This window comes from Sminthopsis crassicaudata, chromosome 5 (assembly GCF_048593235.1).
Source record: "Sminthopsis crassicaudata isolate SCR6 chromosome 5, ASM4859323v1, whole genome shotgun sequence".
NCBI lineage: Eukaryota > Metazoa > Chordata > Mammalia > Dasyuromorphia > Dasyuridae > Sminthopsis > Sminthopsis crassicaudata.
Window position 1 is genome coordinate 19,171,523 of NC_133621.1, and position 19,561 is coordinate 19,191,083.

Here is a 19,561-nt window from a genome sequence, read left to right on the forward strand (position 1 = left end):
GACATACCCATAGAAAAATCTGGTGCTATTTTTGCTTAAGTAAATCATTATTTGAGCCACAATTTAAAACATTTGCATTGATTTTGTTTTTTCAAATTCCAATAACAGTAAAACCTCCTTTTAGAAGGCAAGTCAAACCATCCAGCATTTATTAAATACCTACTATGTGCTGTGTACTGCTAAGCCCAAGGGTTATAAAAATAGACATAAGACAGGCCCTGCCTTTCCAGAGAGCCACAAGAAGTTCAAAAGAGAAGAGGGAAAGGAGAGAGCCTTGGGGAATCACCACTGTTCGAGAGGTCAAATATGATCCACATTTTGTTTCACTGCCAGACTATCTTGAAATCTCTTAATTTTATCTCAGGTATAATCACACTGAAGCTGTGTCTTTAAAAATCTTATTTGAAGATCTTCTGTTCTATAGAAAAACTATCAGGCTTATATCCAAAGTGATGTCACAAATAGGTAAATCTACTTATTATTTGTGAAGTTACAGTGACAGGACAGGATTCTCTACCATGTCTATATAAATGGAAAATTTATTAAATTTAGTCCCAACACGGAAAAAGCTGCATTTATCCCACAAAAAGCTATGAGGAGAGAATTATTTGTCAACGTCCTAACAAAGAAAGAAGACCTAGCTGTTCAAGTAGAGAAATGGATAGGAATTAAAGAGGAGGGACTGCACTTCTATAGAATTTAAGACCATGGAGAGGAAAGACAAGCATAGTCTGATAGACCCACAGATCCTCCAAAAGAAATCAACCCAGTTAGAATATGGTTTTCAAGAATGACATTCTGGAGACAAAGAGATACTATAAAGGATGAGGAAGAAAAGGAGACATCCGAGGAGACGTATGTGTATTGACAAAAAATGCACGGAGTATTTTATTTTTAAAAAGTCAGGCCTGGAAGATGAACATAGGGAAGGTAAACAAAGAGGTCAAAAGCTTGAAATAGAAGGCTGATAAAGAATGCTGATGAAGGTGGCCACGAGACTGATTCATGAATTATGGACAAGAGGGTCAAAAAAGGGCTGGACCTGCTCCCTCACCTTGAATGGAAGACAGACAGCACATACCGAGACAGAGCCCAGACTATTTAATTCTTCACTTGCTTTTGTGTTCTCTGCCAGAAAATGACCTTTAGATTGGAAAGGATGGGACAGAATTGGCCAAGAGGGGGCTGGAATCCAAGATAACAGAGAGACAGTGAGAAAGGGCCCAGGAAATTTGCAAGAACTGAAGCTGCTAGGCTGTTCTCAGTGACTTTTGAAGGATCATAGACATGGGGCAGAGAAAAGATGGTGGCAGTAGAGGAAGAAGCAGCTACAAGCTCTACCCTCAAGACTCTTATACAAACAGCACTAGAAAATGCACCAAAGTCCCAGTGGTGAAATCCAAGAAAAAATCATGAGGAAGAATCATTCCTCCACCCCAGACAAAAAAGGATCCCAAACCCAGCACAGAGAGGGCCCAACCATAGACCAGGTGCAGGAAGAGATGCCAACTCCAATTCTGTGCTAGATTCAGAGCTGACTAAGGAAGGAATTTACACCTAAGGGATGGCATTTCAGGAGACTAAGAGCAGGGTCTCGGTGCCAGCCTCCAGCCCAGACCTCCAGAGAAATAACCAGGACAAAGATATACGACCAAAAGAGAGACTGCAATTCTCAATCCTGAAACTAGCAAAATTTTCCACATGGTTGATAAGGGCTGAGTCCAGCAAAAGTCTACTGGAACTCCAAACAGGGAAAGCCCATATTTCAGTTGCTCAGATATAAACTCAAGATAGGAACTTGTAGAATTTAGATGAAAATAGCAGAAATCAGACTGCAGTGGATGAGATTACTTTAAGGTCTCTAAAGTTTGTAGGTCCTCATTCTGAGATGTCCCTGAAATTCTGGAATAATACTACACACATTACTCTAAGAAAACAGCAAAAAGACCAGCCAAGAATTCCTTCCAGAAGTATACAGTACAGCATCAACAAGTCCAAAGTCAGGAGATGTGCTTGGAAGAATAATAAAACAAACAAACAAAAGAACCCCACCATAAAGAATTATTGTAGAAATCAAACATTCAAGACACAAACCCAGAAGTAAAAAACGACTCCAAAATATTTACAGGCAAAGTTCAAAACAAGCTTGGGCACAAATTTAATTAGAATTCCCCAAAGAGATGAAGCGAAGTGGTTGTTTTTTTTTAAAGATTTTTATAAATGAAATGATAGTGCTAAAAGAAAAAACCTGAAAAGAAACAAAAGCTATGGAAGAAAAAATGGGAAAGGGATTAATAGCGTGACTTTAGAAGAAGAGGAAGAAAAACTGAGTCAAACAACACACTCCTTAAAATGTAGAATGGACCATTCTACATGTAATGACTACATGACAAGGCAATATTAAAATAAAATCAAAAAATCGGAAAATTAAAAAAAGAGACAGACAGAGGAAAGGAAGGAAGAGAGGGAGGGAGAAGGAAGGCGAGAGGGAAGTAGGGAAGGGAAGAGGGAGGGAAGGAGGGAGGAAGGGAAGGAAGAGAAGGAAGGAAGAGAAGGAAGGAAGGAAGGAAGGAAGGAAGGAAGGAAGGAAGGAAGGAAGGAAGGAAGGAAGGAAGGAAGGAAGGAAAGGGAAGGGAGGAAGGAAGAAAGGGAGGGAGGGAAGGAAGAATGAATCTACCAGTCACCTTCTGAAAGAAAGCCCAAAGTGAAAACTCAAAAACATTACAACTAAAATCTTGAGCTTCCAGGTCTAAGAAGAATACTGAAAGCACCCAGAAAAAATTCATGTATCAGAAGTTACAGAACCATACACTTTTTAGCAGTCACCACTACAAAGAAGCAGAAAATTTGAAATACAATATTCTAGAAGGCAAAGGATAGCTAACTACCAATAACTTTCCCAGCAATACTAATAATCCTATAGAAGGAAAAAAGAACTTTAATGAAAAAGAAGACTTCCAAGTATTCCTCATGAAAAGACCAGAGCTGCATAAAAACACAGGAATCAAAAAACATAAAAAAACCCCCAAGGATAAATCCTTTGCATCCTAATACAGGAAGATGACATATGTGACTTCTAAGAAATTTATCATCACTGGAGGTCACAGAGGGAGTCTAATTAGACAGAGGGCCTAGGAGCTATTCTTTCCTAGTTTGATGATATTGAGATGGAAAGAAAGGAAAAGAGGAATACAATGGGTGGAGAGGAAAAATGAAGAAAATTACTTCATATAATGGGTGTGAAAAAGTAGAAGTCTATACAAAGAAGTAAGAAAGGATTGAGAAAGAAGCTGATAATCCAATATCATTCTCATCTGAACTGATTAAAGAAGGAAAAAAATATAGATACAACATTGGATTCAGAAATGTATTATTTAATGGGCAAATGGGAAGGAAGAGGGGAAAAGAAAAAGGGGGAATAAGAGGGAATAATAAAGAACAGATTAGTTCTAAGCAAAACAGACTCTAAGAATGTACAAAAATATCATTAGCAATTCTTTTAGCGGTGGCAAAGAACCGGAAAGTGAGACGTTGTAAACAAACAACTCTGACTGGCACAGAGACTGACCACAATTCCAGAAGACTCGGGACAAAGCTCATTGCTCAACAGAGAGGTAATAGAGCTCAAATGATAAACTGAGTCTTTTTTGGGATGTGGTCAACTCAGGACTTTGTCTTGTTCAACAATACAGGGCTGTAATGGGGGTGGGTGAGGATATAATGGAACATCACTTTAATGTGAGAAACAGCAAAACAAAAGGAATTTAAAGAAACCTGGGGAAACTTATGTTAATGCCAGTCTAATTTTACAGAAAACATAATAAATCTGCACATTTACTAGATGGGAAAAAACTTTTTAAAAAAAGATCATGGAGAAGTACTAACAGGTTTGGAGAAGAGCAAATGTTGTACAAAGGGAGTAAAATCTATAAACTTTGATGTTTAGCAAAATTTTAGAACACATTCTTAAAGATATAATTACTAAACAACCAGAAAAGAAAATGGTGAGTACAAAGACCCAACACAGCTTTATCAAGAACAGATCATGTCAGACTAAACCTTATTCCTTTTTTTTTTTTTTTTGACAGGGTTTCGAGACTGGTACTTGATATATCTTATTTAGATTTTAGCAATGAATTTGACAAAGTCTCATGTTATTCTTCTGGACAAGATGGAGACATGTGGGTTAGACAATAATACACTTACGTGGATTTGGAACTGGTTGAACGGCTGGACACAATGGGTCATTAATGGCTAGATGTTGGAAGGAGGTCTTTAGTGGAGTGCCCCAGGATCTGTCTTTGGCCCTGTGCAATTTAACATTTTTATTAATAACTTGGATAAAGGCATAGATGGCATGCTTATCAAATTTGCAGATGATACAAAGTTGTGAAGAACAGCCAACAGAGATGATAGAGTCAGGACCAAATAATTCTTGACAAGCTAAAACATCAAGTGGAACTTAATAAGACAAAATTTAACAGGGATAAACATAAAAACTTACATTTACGTTAAAAATATCAACTTCAGGAACACAAGATGGGGGAGACATATCTAGATACAAGTTCATCTGAAAAAGACCTGGAAATTTTAGTGGTCTACAAGCTCAAAATAAATTACCGTTTTGATATTAATCCAACATATCTTAGGCTGCATTAAGAAAGACCAAAGTCAAGGATAAGGGACATGAGAGACCTGCAGATCCTAGCTGGAGTATTGTGCTCAGTGCTGGGTGCCTCATGTCAGGAAGCACACTGATATGTCGAAGAGCATCCAAAGAAAGTCGAGCATAATGATGAGGGGCCTTGAGACGGTGACCCGGGAAGATCAACTTAAAGACCTGGTGACATTTAGCCTGGAAAAGAGAAGACTTAAGAGGAAGTTGAGAACTGTCTTCATGTTATTTGAAGGGCTGTCATGTCACAGGGGGATCAGACTTACTCTGCTTGACTCTAATATAGTAACAATGAGTAGAACTGGCAAAGAGGCAGATTTAGGCTTGATTAAATCCCAGTTAGTCAGAAGCAGAAGAGGCTGCCTCAGGACAGGGGAGGGCAGGGGCACCTTTCCTGGTACTAGATAGGGGTCTTAAGCAAAGGTTGGGGAGGTAAAGGGGAGAGAGGAGAATGGATTTGAAATAGGCGGCCTCTAATCTCTCTTTCAACTCAAGATATTTTATGGGGGAATATTTAATAGTTTAAAAACCGAGGAAATTATCTGTTAAACTTTAATCTTAAAATGGTCTAATAATTGGGACTTTTTCAGCAAAACAACTCATATGCAAGTATCACCCTAGCTGACTTCTTTAGCCCCCTTAAGCCCTTGCAGTCCCTTCAGCTGAAGGAAAGGTTACTACCACATTAGTGATGCTAAAGACTGGTAGGAAAATGGTGGAGAACTTTCTCTTCAGTCCCCCCCATAGCCCAGTGATCACACAAACAGCTGGCATCCAAATCCTAGGTTCCTTGGAACTTATCCTCACACCGCAACATTACCACCTCCAGTTCCCTCAGTATTCAATGTGTTATTTCCCACTTCAAAAGACACACTATTTCATCACTAAAAACTTTTTTCATGTCTCAACATAAAGACTATCACAAGTTATTTTGGCCACAAAAGAAAAGTATCCCCCAGGAGTCAATATTGGGTAACAAGCTTCTTAAAATCTAGGAAAACTAGGCAGCCAACAGAGAGACCTTCAGCTCACCCCCAGGATGGATCTTGAAGCCTCTCCCAACTAAGAAAGCATCAGTAACTTGTTTTCTGGCTAACACTTTGAGAACTTAAGGTTACCACCACACATCATGGGAAAGGGAGGATATAAGATATAAGAGGTTAAGCATTTCAAAATACACTGTTTTTAACCATTTGTTTGCCAATATTAATAATGAAGTTTTAAAAATCCAACATGCAGTTTTTTATGCACGTCCTTGCCTTTCAAATTTTCCAAGTTTATGATTAAACATGCTACCCAGTTCAAGAGAGAAGGGAAAGACCCAGAGGGCACAATGAGGCATACTTTTTTTTTTTTTTTTTTTTTGGACATGGCTTAATGATAGAACTTGTTCTGTCGATATATATATTTATAATGGAGTTTTCTTACTTTCTCCATGGGTGGAAAAGGTGAAGATGAGAAGATAATTTGGAACTAAAAATAAGATAAATTCTTAAGAATTTTACCTATAAAATGAGGTTAACAATAACAGTGACCCCAACCTCATAGGTTTGTGTGAAGATTAAATGAAATTGAAAGCATTTGAGGACTCTTATTGTCAATTATCATGTGTGTTATATAGCACAGTGCCTGGCACACAGCAAATGTTTAATAAATGCCTACTGATTGAATGAACTACTTAATTCTAAATTCCAGGAGAATAAAGATATCTCATCTCAACTTTCTCCTCCAACTGCTAGCAAAGGGCTCTGCATAGAATAGACAATCAATATTTGTTAAATTTGGGGATCCTAATAGTGTTTCCTCAGTTAACTCCAATAAATATCAACTTATAATCTGATGGTGACAAGATTAAACAGGATTCATGCTGTCCAGCTCTCAGAGTCACCTCTAAGTATTCCACTGGGATCCTCCCAATAAATCTATTGAAGGTTAGAATTTAACTCTCCTCCTCCTCAAGAGATTCTCACTCAAACAACACAAGAATTCAAACCCAAGCAGGTGATCATAGTCTTCCTACGAGGATAAACTGATCTAGCCCAGGGGTAGTTCCTGAAGCTGTTGCTATAATCATAATCCTCTATCTCCCATCCTAGAAATCTCCCCACTATCAGTACTTTTCATTAACATGATGTGTCACTTTCCTAGATAAAAAACCATCAAAGTTAGTAACTATGTGGAAAACAAACCACACAAAAGTTTTGAACTGGATCTCAGTGAGCCCCAGAGCTGACCGTATCGGCACAGTAGCCTCTCTTCCTTTGTGCCCAGAAAGACCCAATTCTAGATAAATTTGAAAGAAATGAACCTCGGAAATAACACTTGAAGAACAACAAACTAGTGCTTGATTCAATTTCTTCAACTCTACGACTAAAAAACATTAGTTTTAAAAAATTTTAAAAAGACTAACAAAGTCTTACCAGAGTGAGTCTGCATCCAATTCCACAATTCATCTTTATTTCTCCAAAAGAAATCACCATTGCCAATTGAAATAGTAAATGATTGTTTATTCATAGCCTGGACACCCTTTCCACTTTGATCTAATAAAAAGGGCTTATTCTTTAGACACAGAGAGCTCTGGGTCTCCCAAGGCTTGATACCCTTTGAGCTAATGGATTTCATACTTGACAAAACAATTCCTTTTATGCCTAAACTACACGGAAAAAAAAAAAAAAAAAAGGAATTCGTTATATCTTCAAAATTCTTTAAACTGGTCAAGTTGACCCCCAAAATTCTCTCTTTCTAAAGAAAGTGGAACCAAATCTTCATTAGTACATCAAATGAAAAAGCCAGTTAACAGAAAATACAGTGGTATATTCAAACACAGAATGTTAACAATTCAAATCTGATTGGTGGATAAGCCCACTGGACTCTAGTGTTCCGAACAAATTAAATTCATTTGTCAAAATACAGCTAAGTAACCATAATGCTCAAGAAAAAAAGAATTTCAGAGGAAAAAAAAAGAATTTTAAGGCCCTAGTCAGTCTACTACTGCTTCAAATGGAAAGAAACCTGACACGTCAAGACACTTCACAAATGACTGGAGCTCCCCAGGTTGTCTTAGAAAAGGGGCTCACCCAGATGGCACAGGCTTTATTACATGGACAGCACCACTGTTTGAATGAGCGATAATGAAACATGCTCAGCAGTCCAATAAAAAGAACTGCCTGGAGTCAGGGGGAAGCTGGCTTCTCTCCGGCCTCTCTTATTTGTACACTTGGTCCCATCCTCTGGGCTCTTCTGGGCCTTCGCCTTCTCAAGTCTTCAGCCTCTTCCTATTTAACTGATTCCTTTCAACTGACTTCCAAGATGCCCAAGTCTCCCCAAACCCACCCCCGCTGGGAATCCTGCTCCTCCTCCCACCCTGACCTAGGAGGCCTCCCCAAATTAGCCCACAGCATCTGGCGCCCTCCCTTGGCTCCTGCCCACAGCAGTCCTGGGCCTGGCTCCTCCTGCCACACCATGCTACCCAACTCTGAGTGCTCCCTGGCTAAGGATACCCGGGCACCTCAGGGCCTCTCCCGGAGGTCCCAAGCCCGGGCCTTACTCTTACAGCTCCCCAACTCCGGCCTCAGTCTGGGCCCCTGGTCACTTCCATGACCTGCCCACTACCTCCAGCTCCTCTCCTCACACAGCCCCCACATTAGTTCAGGACCTGATCTCTGTGCATTTTGGGGCGTCACAAGACCCCTCTGGGAAGCTGGTGAGCCTTGTACACTCTTCTCGGAAAGTTTTTAAATGCCAAAAAACAAAACAAAACAAAACAAAATACAAACAATAAGCTAACCAGAATCTAAAGAACAGGCCACAGAGCACCAGGCCTTCCTCTACCTGACTGAAGCCCCTCCGGCGGCCAAACCAGACTTCCTTAAGGGCAATGTCTGACCCCGTCCCTAGGCCAGCTCCCGCCCCGGGGGTGCCGACTGGCGGCCCCGCGGGCCCACCTGGGGCCCTCCCTCGCTGATTCCCGGCGCTCCTGCAGCGGGCTGCACCGGCCAGGTCCCGGCCTGGAAAGCGCTTATTAAAGGCTGGGTTCTGACACATTCCCAGGGGCCGGGGGCTTCCTACACGAGGGGCTGTGCATGCAAGGTCGAGGACGCGCGCCCCGGACCCTCGGCCCCGGGCTGACTAGGGCCGGTGCCAGACACACAGGAGAAACTGAACGGAGCCTGGATGCAAAATTGTCAGCAGCCCAAGGACCCCCGAAGAGAGGGGAAGAAGGGGGCGAGGAGGGGGCCAGCTCGAGCTCCACAGCCTGGGACTTAGTAATTCTGAAGTAACGAGCAGCAAAGGACCTAGAGGTAAACTGAGTCCCAGCCCGCAAAAGGCAAGTGACCGCGACCGAACCCACGTGCTGCTACCGCCCACCTCCCCAACGCCCCACGGTCCCAGCTATGAGGTCTTGGGAAGGGAAAACCTGAGGGGAATGGCCCCATGAGGGACAGGGACAGAAGGAAGGGGGCGGGGGGCTCAGCGTGCCCAGGGTTAAGGCTGCCGCGCATGCGCCCACGGCCTCCTCACCGCGCATTGATCCTCCTCCCGCGCATGCGCACGAACTTCACCGTCACAGGCCCTGGAAAACGCAAATCCCTCCGCCGCGCGCGCCCGAGGACGCCGAGCCCAGCCCCTCCTCACCTGCGGCCTTGTCCGCTGCCATCTTCCCCGCCCGCTTCACGCGCCTCCCGGCCAGCGGCGCAGCCGGGATTCCGGCGGGGGCGACCGCCGACTCGCTGTGGTGCCAGCCTTCGCGGCCCTCGCCGCGGCCCTGGCGGGAGCGCGGACCAGCGGCCACGAGCCCCCGGCCGCTCCCGCAGCGGGATGATTGCTTTTCCGCTGGTGCTTGGGCGAAGACCTCCCGCCATCCACCGCCGGCGGCCGCCCCTCCCCCTTTCCTGACACGCGACTTCCGGGTGCCTCGCGCGCGGCGGAGGTGGGGGGGCGGGGCGAGGAAAGGAGAGGTCGCGGGAGAGGCGGGGCGAGCGTGGGAACGGCGGGAGAGACCACGCCTCGTGGCGCTGACATCAGCTCCCACCTCCTCCGGCTCCTCGGCCCCTCCCTCCTTCTGTGCGCGCCACCCCGCCCCCTTCCCCCAGGCCCCGGCCCTCCCCGCCAGGAGGCGCTATCCCCCGAGGGAATATCTAATCTAGTTATCGCGATTCTTTCTCGATGGCTGCTCCGGCTTCTCCAAAGGCATTCCTCGCCGTCTGGAGACTTTCCTAACCGTGACTCCCTCCAGCTCCCCGACCATCAGTCCTTGAAAGAGTGTCCCGGCTTAGAGAGGACGCTTCCTGAGGGCAGGGACTCTCGCGTTCCCGAATCTGAACCCCCCGGCTCAGAATCCAGCAGGCCCGGATTAGTTTTGTGTCTGCGTCTCCCCCTACAGGGCGGGACTGTCCACGTTCTCCTCGGTTCTTGTACTTATCCCCTGCGAGGAATCCAACGGACGTGTCTCTCCTAAAAGAATGGAAGCCCCTGGAGGGTAGGGATCTAGTCTTTTCCTTTGGCCCACGTCTTTCACAGTATACATTAAACACTTATCTACCATTCTCAATTTTTTAATGGATTGCAGGTAGTAACAAGTTGGGGGCAGGGTTACAAACCACAAGCTACGGAAGCCCGGGACGTGTGGAAAGTAACGGGCCGCCCTTAAATCCCAGCTGTCACTTACCTGGTCCGACAAAGTCTCTGGGACGCCATTTCCTCACCTGGAAGACGAGACCAGTGGAAGCTTAGGAGCTCTTGGGCCCCTCCGCCTCTACAGGAGCTCCTCAATGGAGTCTGCCAGCTTGCATCGTAACATCTCCGGGGCATATTTCCTACGGGGTGTCACGTGATCCGTGGTCCCTCCAAAAGAGAGGAAAGTGAAGGGAACACGTGTCGAGGGAAAATGGCCAGTGAAAAGAACCCAAATTCTGTTACTTCCATGAGAGCGTGAGACCCCTTAGGGTGAGATGTGAAGGAGAGCGTGAGACCCCTTAGGGTGAGATGTGACGGAGAGCGTGAGACCCCTTAGGGTGAGATGTGACGGAGAGCGTGAGACCCCTTAGGGTGAGACGTGACGGAGAGCGTGAGACCCCTTAGGGTGAGACGTGAAGGAGAGCGTGACACCCCTTAGGGTGAGATGTGAAGGAGAGCGTGACACCCCTTAGGGTGAGATGTGACGGAGAGCGTGAGACCCCTTAGGGTGAGATGTGACGGAGAGCGTGAGACCCCTTAGGGTGAGATGTGAAGGAGAGCGTGAGACCCCTTAGGGTGAGATGTGAAGGAGAGCGTGAGACCCCTTAGGGTGAGATGTGAAGGAGAGCGTGAGACCGCTTAGGGTGAGATGTGAAGGAGAGCGTGAGACCCCTTAGGGTGAGATGTGACGGAGAGCGTGAGACCCCTTAGGGTGAGATGTGACGGAGAGCGTGAGACCCCTTAGGGTGAGATGTGACGGAGAGCGTGAGACCCCTTAGGGTGAGATGTGACGGAGAGCGTGAGACCCCTTAGGGTGAGATGTGAAGGAGAGCGTGAGACCCCTTAGGGTGAGATGTGAAGGAGAGCGTGAGACCCCTTAGGGTGAGATGTGAAGGAGAGCGTGAGACCCCTTAGGGTGAGATGTGAAGGAGAGGGTGAGATGTGAAGGAGAGCGTGAGACCCCTTAGGGTGAGATGTGACGGAGAGCGTGAGACCCCTTCTGCCCTTCATATAGCCCACAATCATGTGCTCCCAGAAACTTCCCTCAACACAAACTACACTTTGGGTCAGCAGCAGCTGAGCTAGTAAATGTTTAATAACAAGGGTGTCTGGGGGAAACAAGTGTGTACACATACTTCCAAGTTTGATCCTCATTATTAATATGCTCTTGAGTCTAGACAATTAACAAAATAATAAAATTGATGGGAGTCTGGTGCTCCAAGTCTGGATCGAATGCCAACAAAAGGAAGGTCTTATTTTTCATTTATTTTATAAGAATTGGCTGGTAAAAATGCTCAAGCTCATAAAGGTAATTTTACCAAAGTCCCATTGGGAGAACTGGGATTCAAACTCAGGCCTTCAGGCCCCACAAACCCCTTGGCCATTAAGCTGTCTGTCCGTGTGCTGAGACACAAAGGCCTCAGTCCAGTTTATAACAGCATAGGATTTTTATTTCACCCGGAAGGATTTTATGTTTCCTGTCTTATCTACAACCAGCATCTGCCTCCAATGCAAAGAGGTTATTAGTGAATGAACCTATATGTGGCCATGGTAGAAGTGCGGATCACTGAGGTTGTTTGGCTCATTTTTTAAAGCTGTTCCTTGGTACCTTTATTAGGAGCATGTAACTATTGCCATTGATCTCTAGGTGGCACTAGACCATTACTTAACCCAAGTACAGGGCTTTAGAAGGTACCTTAGGGATCCTGTAGTTAGTTATCCCCTCCCCCCCACTGCTCCCATTTTATAGGGGGAAAATTGAGGCCCAAGGAGAAGTAATTCCGGACCTTGATTTAGAACTGGAAGGGCCTTCAAGGAATATCAAGTCCCTCTCTTTCATTTTACAGATTAAACAAATGAAGCCCAGGCCAGCTAAGTTGAGTGAGTGCCCACGGCCACATACTTTACCCAGTTCTTTGCCCAGCTCACATTCTTTATTAGTGAGAGTCAGAGGGACAAGTTGTTTTTGGTTGGGTATTCTGGTTTGGAGTTTTTTGGGAAGGCAGTCGAGGTAAAGTGACTTGCCTGAGCAAATCATACAGCTATTAAGTACCAAAGCCAAATTTGAACTGAGGTCTTCATGAGTCTGTGGTCTCCGTCCCATCCACTGCAGCATCTCACTGACCCTCAGGTAACATTCACAACTAGCTCTTCTGGCTCCAGAATCCAGCTCCCTCCATTGGGCCACACTGCCTGTCATGGTCATGGAAGTCACAATGCTGAGATATATTCCATGCTGGTTTCCTAGCTTTATAGGATCATAGACTCATTGAAGTGTCAAGCTGGAAAAGACCTTAGTCACCCAGTCTGAAGGTTCTTAACCTGGCATCCATGAACTTTTTTATTTTTTAAAAACATTTTGAAAATGCATTTCAATATAATTAGTTTCCTTTTTAATACTATTCATTTTATTTTATGCATTTAAAAACACTATTCTGAGGAGGGGTCCACAGGCTTCACTGGATTGAGTCAAAGGGGGCCATGATCCACAAGTTCTAATTCAACCCTTGGTCTGGTATAGCCTTCTCATTTCATAGGTGAAGAAAGGGAAGCTCAGATAGATGATGTCAAGTTACACTTGAAAACATTTTTTTTTTTTTTTTTTTTAGTATTCGAAGCATTTATTTGAATAATTTTAAAATGCTGTCACTCACCTGATTTTCAACTTGACAAAGTGATCCAGAAGGTGTGTACAGTTATCCCTTCCACATTGCAATGCGGTTTTGATATATCATAGCTTGGTCTAAGAAATTAAATGGGTGAGCATGCAATTAAAAAAGTTAGAAAAAGAACAAATTAAAATCCGCAACTAAATACCAAATGAGAAATTCTGAAAATCAAAGGAGAGATTAGTAAAATGGAAAAGAAAATTATTGAACTAATAAAGAATTGGTTTTATGGGAAAAAATAACAAAAAAGATAACCTTTTAGTTAATTTGATTAGAAAAAGGAAAGAAGAAAATCAAATTACCAGTATCAGAAATGAAAAGGGTACACCAACAAAGAGGAAATTAAAGCAATAATTAGGAGCTATTTTGTCCAACAATCTAATTGAAACATATAGATTGTCTAGATTAACAGAAGAGGAAATAACCCCATTTTAGAAAAAGAAATTAAACAAACCATCAATGAGCATCCTAAGGAAAAAAAAATTCCAGAGTCAGATGAATTTACAAGTAAATTCTACCAACCATTTAAAAAAAACCCAAAAAACAATTAATTACAATAGTACATTATTTTTTTTGGAAAAATAGGCAAAGTCCTACGAAATTCCTTTTATGACATAGATATGGTTCTGATAACTAAACTGGGAAGACCAAACTGGGGAAAGAAAATTAAATTCCAATTTCTATATTATTCTTCTTTTAACTTTTGTTATAAAGTATAGTTCTCTGGAAAAGAAATGCAGTAAACATATAAAATGTGTTCAGTCATTTTTCAGTCATATCTGATTCATTTTGACCCTATCTGGAGTTTTCTTGGCAAAGATACTGGAATGGTTTGCCATTTCTTTCTCTCCAAGGGGGAGATTTTATTTTATAGATGAAGAGACTGAGGCAAAAGATAACATTAAATATGTTAAAAATCAAATTAATATAATATAATACAAAGTGGTTACTCCAGGGACCCAGGTTAGGTCTAAAAAGATAGTCTAAACAACCTGTGGCATATGAATGTAATTAATTGTGTAATAAGAAATGGTGAATGGGGAGATTTCAGAAAAACCTGGAAAGACTTGTATGGACTGATATAAAGTCAAAGTGAGCAGAACTAGGAAAACATTGTACACAGTATCAGCTATATTGTATGATGATCAACTATGATTAGCTTAGCTTTTCCCAGCAATACAATGATCCAAGACAAATAGCAAGGATTCACAAAGGAAAATGTTCTCCTTAACCAGATAAAGAATTGATGGACTCGGAATGCAGATTGAAATATATTTTTTCACTTTATTCTTTGTTGTGTTTTTTCCCCCTTTTAATCTGTTTCTTCTTTCACATTTTGTGACTAATATGGAAATATGTTTTACATGAAGGCATGTATATGAACTATATCAAACTGCTTAACATCTTTGGAAGAGGGGAGGGTAGGAGAGGAGGTAGAAAAATTTGGAACTAAAAATCTTGTAAAAATGAATATTAAAATCTTCACATGTAACTGGGGGGGGAAACTACTTTTTTAAAAAACGTCTAATCATTTTGTTTTTGTTTTTTTTTTTTTAAATTTTTTATTTTATTTTATAATTATAACATTTTTTGACAGTACATATGCATGGGTAATTTTTTACAACATTATCCCTTGCACTTACTTCTATTCAGATTTTTTCCCTTCCTCCCCCAACCCCCTCCCCCAGATGGCAAGCAGTCTTATATATGTTAAATATATTACAGTATAATTTAGATACAATATATGTGTGTAGAACCGAATTTTTTGTTGCACAGGAAGAATTGGATTCAGAAGGTAAAAATAACAGTTTACATTCATTTCCCAGTGTTCCTTTTCTGGATGTAGCTGGTTCTGTCCATCATTAATCAATTGGAATTGGATTAGCTCTTCTCTATGTTGAAGAAATCCACTTCCATCAGCATACATCCTCGTACAGTATCATTGTTGAAGTGTATAATGATCTTCTGGTTCTGCTCGTTTCACTCAGCATCAGTTGATGTAAGTCTCTCCAAGCCTCTCTGTATTTCTCCTGTTGGTCATTTCTTATAGAACAATAATATTCCATAACATTCATATACCATAGTTTACCCAACCATTCTCCAATTGATGGACATCCATTCATCTTCCAGCTTCTAGCCACTATGAAAAGGGCTGCCACAAACATTTTGGCACATACAGGACCCTTTCCCTTCTCTAGTAGTTCCTTGGGGTATAAGCCCAGTAGTAGTATGGCTGGGTCAAAGGGTATGCACATTTTGATAACTTTTTGGGCATAATTCCAGATTGCTCTCCAGAATGGTTGGATTCTTTCACAACTCCACCAACAATGCATCAGTGTCCCAGTTTTCCCACAGCCCCTCCAACATTCATCGTTATTTGTTCCTGTCATCTTAGCCAATCTGACAGGTGTGTAATGATACCTCAGAGTTGTCTTAATTTGCATTTCTCTGATCAATAGTGATTTGGAACACTCTTTCATATGAGTGGAAATAGTTTTAATTTCATCATCTGAAAATTGTCTGTTCATATCCTTTGACCATTTATCCATTGGAGAATGGCTTGATTTCTTATAAATTAAAGTCAATTCTCTGTATATTTTGGAGATGAGGCCTTTATCAGAACCTTTAACTGTAAAAATTTTTTCCCAATTTGTTACTTCCCTTCTAATCTTGTTTGCATTAGTTTTGTTTGTGCAGAAACTTTTTAATTTGGTGTAATCAAAATGTTCTATTTTGTGATCAATAATGGTCTCTAGTTCTCCCTTGGACACAAACTCCTTCCTCCTCCACAAGTCTGAGAGGTAAACCATCCCATGTTCCTCCAATTTATTTATGATTTCGTTCTTTATGCCTAAATCTTGGACCCATTTTGATCTAATCTTAGTATGTGGTGTTAAATGTGGGTCCATGCCTAGTTTCTGCCATACTAATTTCCAGTTTTCCCAGCAGTTTTTGTCAAATAATGAATTCTTATCCCAAAATTTGGGATCTTTGGGTTTGTCAAAGATTAGATTGCTATTTTTATTCACTATCTTGTCCTGTGAACCTAACCTATGCCACTGATCAACTAGTCTATTTCTTAGCCAATACCAAATGGTTTTGGTGACTGTTGCTTTATAATATAGCTTTAAATCAGGTACACTTAGACCACCTTCCTCTGACTTTTTTTTTCATTAGTTCCCTTGCAATTCTCGACCTTTTATTCTTCCATATGAATTTTGTTGTTATTTTTTCTAGGTCATTAAAATAGTTTCTTGGGAATCTGATTGGTATAGCACTAAATAAATAGATTAGTTTGGGGAGTATTGTCATCTTTATTATATTCGCTCGGCCTATCCAAGAACATTGAATGTCTTTCCAATTATTTAAATCTGACTTTATTTTTGTGGCAAGTGTTTTGTAATTTTGCTCATATAATTCCTGACTCTCCTTTGGTAGATATATTCCCAAATATTTGATACTATCGACTGTTATTTTGAATGGAATTTCTCTTTGTATCTCTTGCTGTTGGATTGTGTTGGTAATGTATAAAAATCCTGAGGATTTATGAGGATTTATTTTGTATCCTGCGACTTTGCTAAAATTCTGAATTATTTCTAATAGCTTTTTAGCAGAGTCTTTGGGGTTCTCTAAGTATACCGTCATGTCATCACGTCTAATCATTTTGAAATGTTTTTCTTTTCTTTTCCACTTGCTGCTTTTCATAGCATGTACATCTTTTTAGATGTCTTGGTAATTCCCACATAGAGCTTCCTGAGTTCCCTACATACTAGGAGGCTCAAGCCAGGCTTCTACATTCCCAACACCCTGCAGAAGTCATCTGAAAGTACTTGGTATCTGTTCCTCAGGTCTTAAAGTCTATGTCAAGGACTGGTTGGTACAGGTCCCAATAAGTCTCTGTTTGGTCATCCCTACAGTCTTGCTGTTTATCCCATTGCAGAGGGACTTTATCCCCTTCCTGGCCCAGTATTCTTAGAGTCAGGAGATTTAAAACACCTGTAGGCGGGTTCTACTGGGTTATTCTAAATAAACACTTGGAAACTCCATGTTTTGTGTCCAGTCACAAGCTATTTTGAGCTGAGAATTGAAAGAGAAATGACAAGCTTCCTGAGAGTAGGACTGTGGGATCTCAGTCTTTATAAAGTCTTCAAACCACTCCATTCCCTGCATACAGCAAGTGATTAGTAAATGTTTATTGGTTGCTTATTTGTGAGCCCTTGAAGATTTTTAAAACATCATCTTCTATGTTGATTTTTTTTTTTTACTCAAATCATTTCCAATTTCCCCTAAATTACCTCAAAATTATCCTAGCAATATTTGGAGCTTAGAGGAAGGAAGATTGGTCTATGATTTAATTCGCTTTTTTGGTCAATGCAGATTTGCAGCTTCTCTGTGACTTAGAATCTGACCAGTGAGTGGTGAAGGGATTTGTCCAAGATCTTCATCCCAGGAGTAAAGCTAATTCTCCATCTACCCTCACCATCTTGATGCCTTCCAATAATACTAACACAGCAACATTAGTGTAAGGTAATTAAAGGAATATCCATTTTGCATGACAGTTCATCTCAACAAAGAAAGGGGTCAAGGACTTATTGAGTCTTGGCTGTCCAAATTCCATCAGCCTTCCTCTTTTCCCCAATGTAATTGAAGGAGATTATAATATAATTATAAAATGTTTAACAAAATAAAAGTACAATGCAATATAATTAATGTTAATTTTGGGTTTTTTAAGTACGTACACATCCATTGAAATCTGTTGTCACCACTGTTTTATGTGACAAAAATCTATAAATTAAGAAAGCTTGTAAGCAGAGCTACAAGTAGGATGTAACTTGGCCTGAATTAATATAGGAAATCTACTAGAGAAAAACTATAGAACTATAAAACTTAACAAGAATGTTTAATTAAAATAGAAAGCTAAGGAGGATGTGTGTCCTGCCCTGCTCCCTGCACTGGGATGAGGCAGAATTAGGATGCTAATACAGGTGCCAATGTTTGTAGTCTCAGCTCAGCTTAGTCCCTAGCTAGAAAGGTGCTTTGAACTTCTCTTGTAAAACATCAGGTTGAAGTAAAGGCTTTCCTCTTGGTCCTTGTTCTTTCTCTGGGTAAAATTCATCCTTCATTTAAGACACTTGATGGTGTCACCTGGACCAAACTAGTCTCTAACTTATGGATGCTAGAGCTGAGCAGAGCAGGATAGAGACAGGAGAGTCAGGAGTCAGAAGTTTAATTTCAAAATGAGGGAAAGAACTTGTAAGCAAGGGCACAAGCCAGGGCCGTACCCCTGAGGAGGGGACCAGCTTTAGTGAGGCAGAAACTTGATTTTTAGAGTTGTGGCTGGGGGCAAACAGTGCAGTGCAATAACAGGGGTGAGGCATGAGAGTGACAGGGAGGCAAGGTTTTCTAGCTGCTGAAGGCAGTAGAGCAGGAACATCCCTTTCAACTCCTCAGGGCCCCCAGCACCCTTGGGGAATGACTTCATTCCTGCTCTGGCTTCCCTCTGGAGAACGAGGCAGAAACATAATGACGACCTACCAGCGAGCCGTAAATAACAAGGGTCAGAGTGCCCACTTCACCAGGTACCAGGTGAGAAAGTTGTTCATCAAAGCAGAAAAGAAATGGGGTCTGCCTTTGGTGTCTGGCCCCTCAGCAAGGGCTGGCTTCTCCCCCAATTAGGCCTGGGGGTTTCCTCCTGTGTAAAGTGAGGAAGTTGGTGGGGTCCATCTCTGTTCACTCGTTGTACTAGCAGAGAACCCTTTGACTCACTCTTCAGGGACTTGGGTCTGTTCAGCTTTGGAATCCCTCAAGTACAAGAAGTCAAATTTGCCCCTTTCCTGGAGCTTGTTCTCAGTGATCTGGGGCCGATGGCACAAAGGGGTTTCACATGCCCTCCTTCAGGGAATGGTCCTGCCTGTGAGTCCTGCTCTCTGTCTCCAGTCTGGCCCATGCCTAGCACAGAGCTAAGTAACCAATAAATGATCGTCCCATCAGGCTGACAACCACCCCAACATTTATTGGGTGCCCTCGTGTAAGCCCTGTGAAATAGCTTCCATTTGGGGAGTTTATAGTATTGCTGAGAACACAACTGACCGCACGGTGTCTGTGTCCCTAGCATGGATCCAGCAGCTTGGCTTCCTGCTTGGGCCATGTCTGATGCGGTGAGCTGGTCAGCCGTATGGTTGTGGTGAAGACGGGCCGGGATTCGGGCTGGCATCGGGTCGAGAGGGCCCTCTCGACCCGATGCCAGCAGGAGACTCGAGCAGGCCTTCTGACAGCCCATTACTACTGCCCGTACTACTCTGGAGAAAAACTGACACAAATATGAAGAGAACAAAATGTCAACCAAACAATTCAACTCACGAGGTGATTATGAGACATCTCCTCTGGGCCGGGAGAGGCAGGGTAGAGTACTGGAAAGAAGCAGTCAATCAGCATTTATTAAGCACCACTGTGTTCCAGGCACAGTTTAAGTGCTGGTGATAGAAGGAAAGGCAGAAGAAAAAAGTCTGCTGACCAAGAAAGACCCTAGTCTGATGGGGAA

At 42.3% G+C, this 19,561-nt stretch overlaps 1 protein-coding gene across 8 annotated transcripts in view; it reads right to left on the minus strand.

The window, feature by feature from the left end:
- Window positions 1-9,699, minus strand: part of CNOT10 (CCR4-NOT transcription complex subunit 10) — a 61,588-nt gene extending 51,889 nt beyond the window's left edge. For 4 of the 8 annotated variants that reach the window (XM_074267134.1, XM_074267132.1, XM_074267133.1 and 1 more), the window contains exons 1-2: window positions 9,311-9,596; window positions 4,207-4,307 (exon numbers count right to left, since the gene is read on the minus strand). In XM_074267134.1, the coding sequence (XP_074123235.1) occupies window positions 4,207-4,307; window positions 9,311-9,537 (328 nt within the window). In that variant the 5' untranslated portion in view covers window positions 9,538-9,596. Of the gene's footprint in view, window positions 1-4,206; window positions 4,308-9,310 lie in introns of all 8 variants that reach the window. The other 4 variants (XM_074267137.1, XM_074267135.1, XM_074267136.1 and 1 more) reach the window with 2 other exon arrangements.
- Between the last annotated feature and the right edge of the window lie 9,862 nt (window positions 9,700-19,561).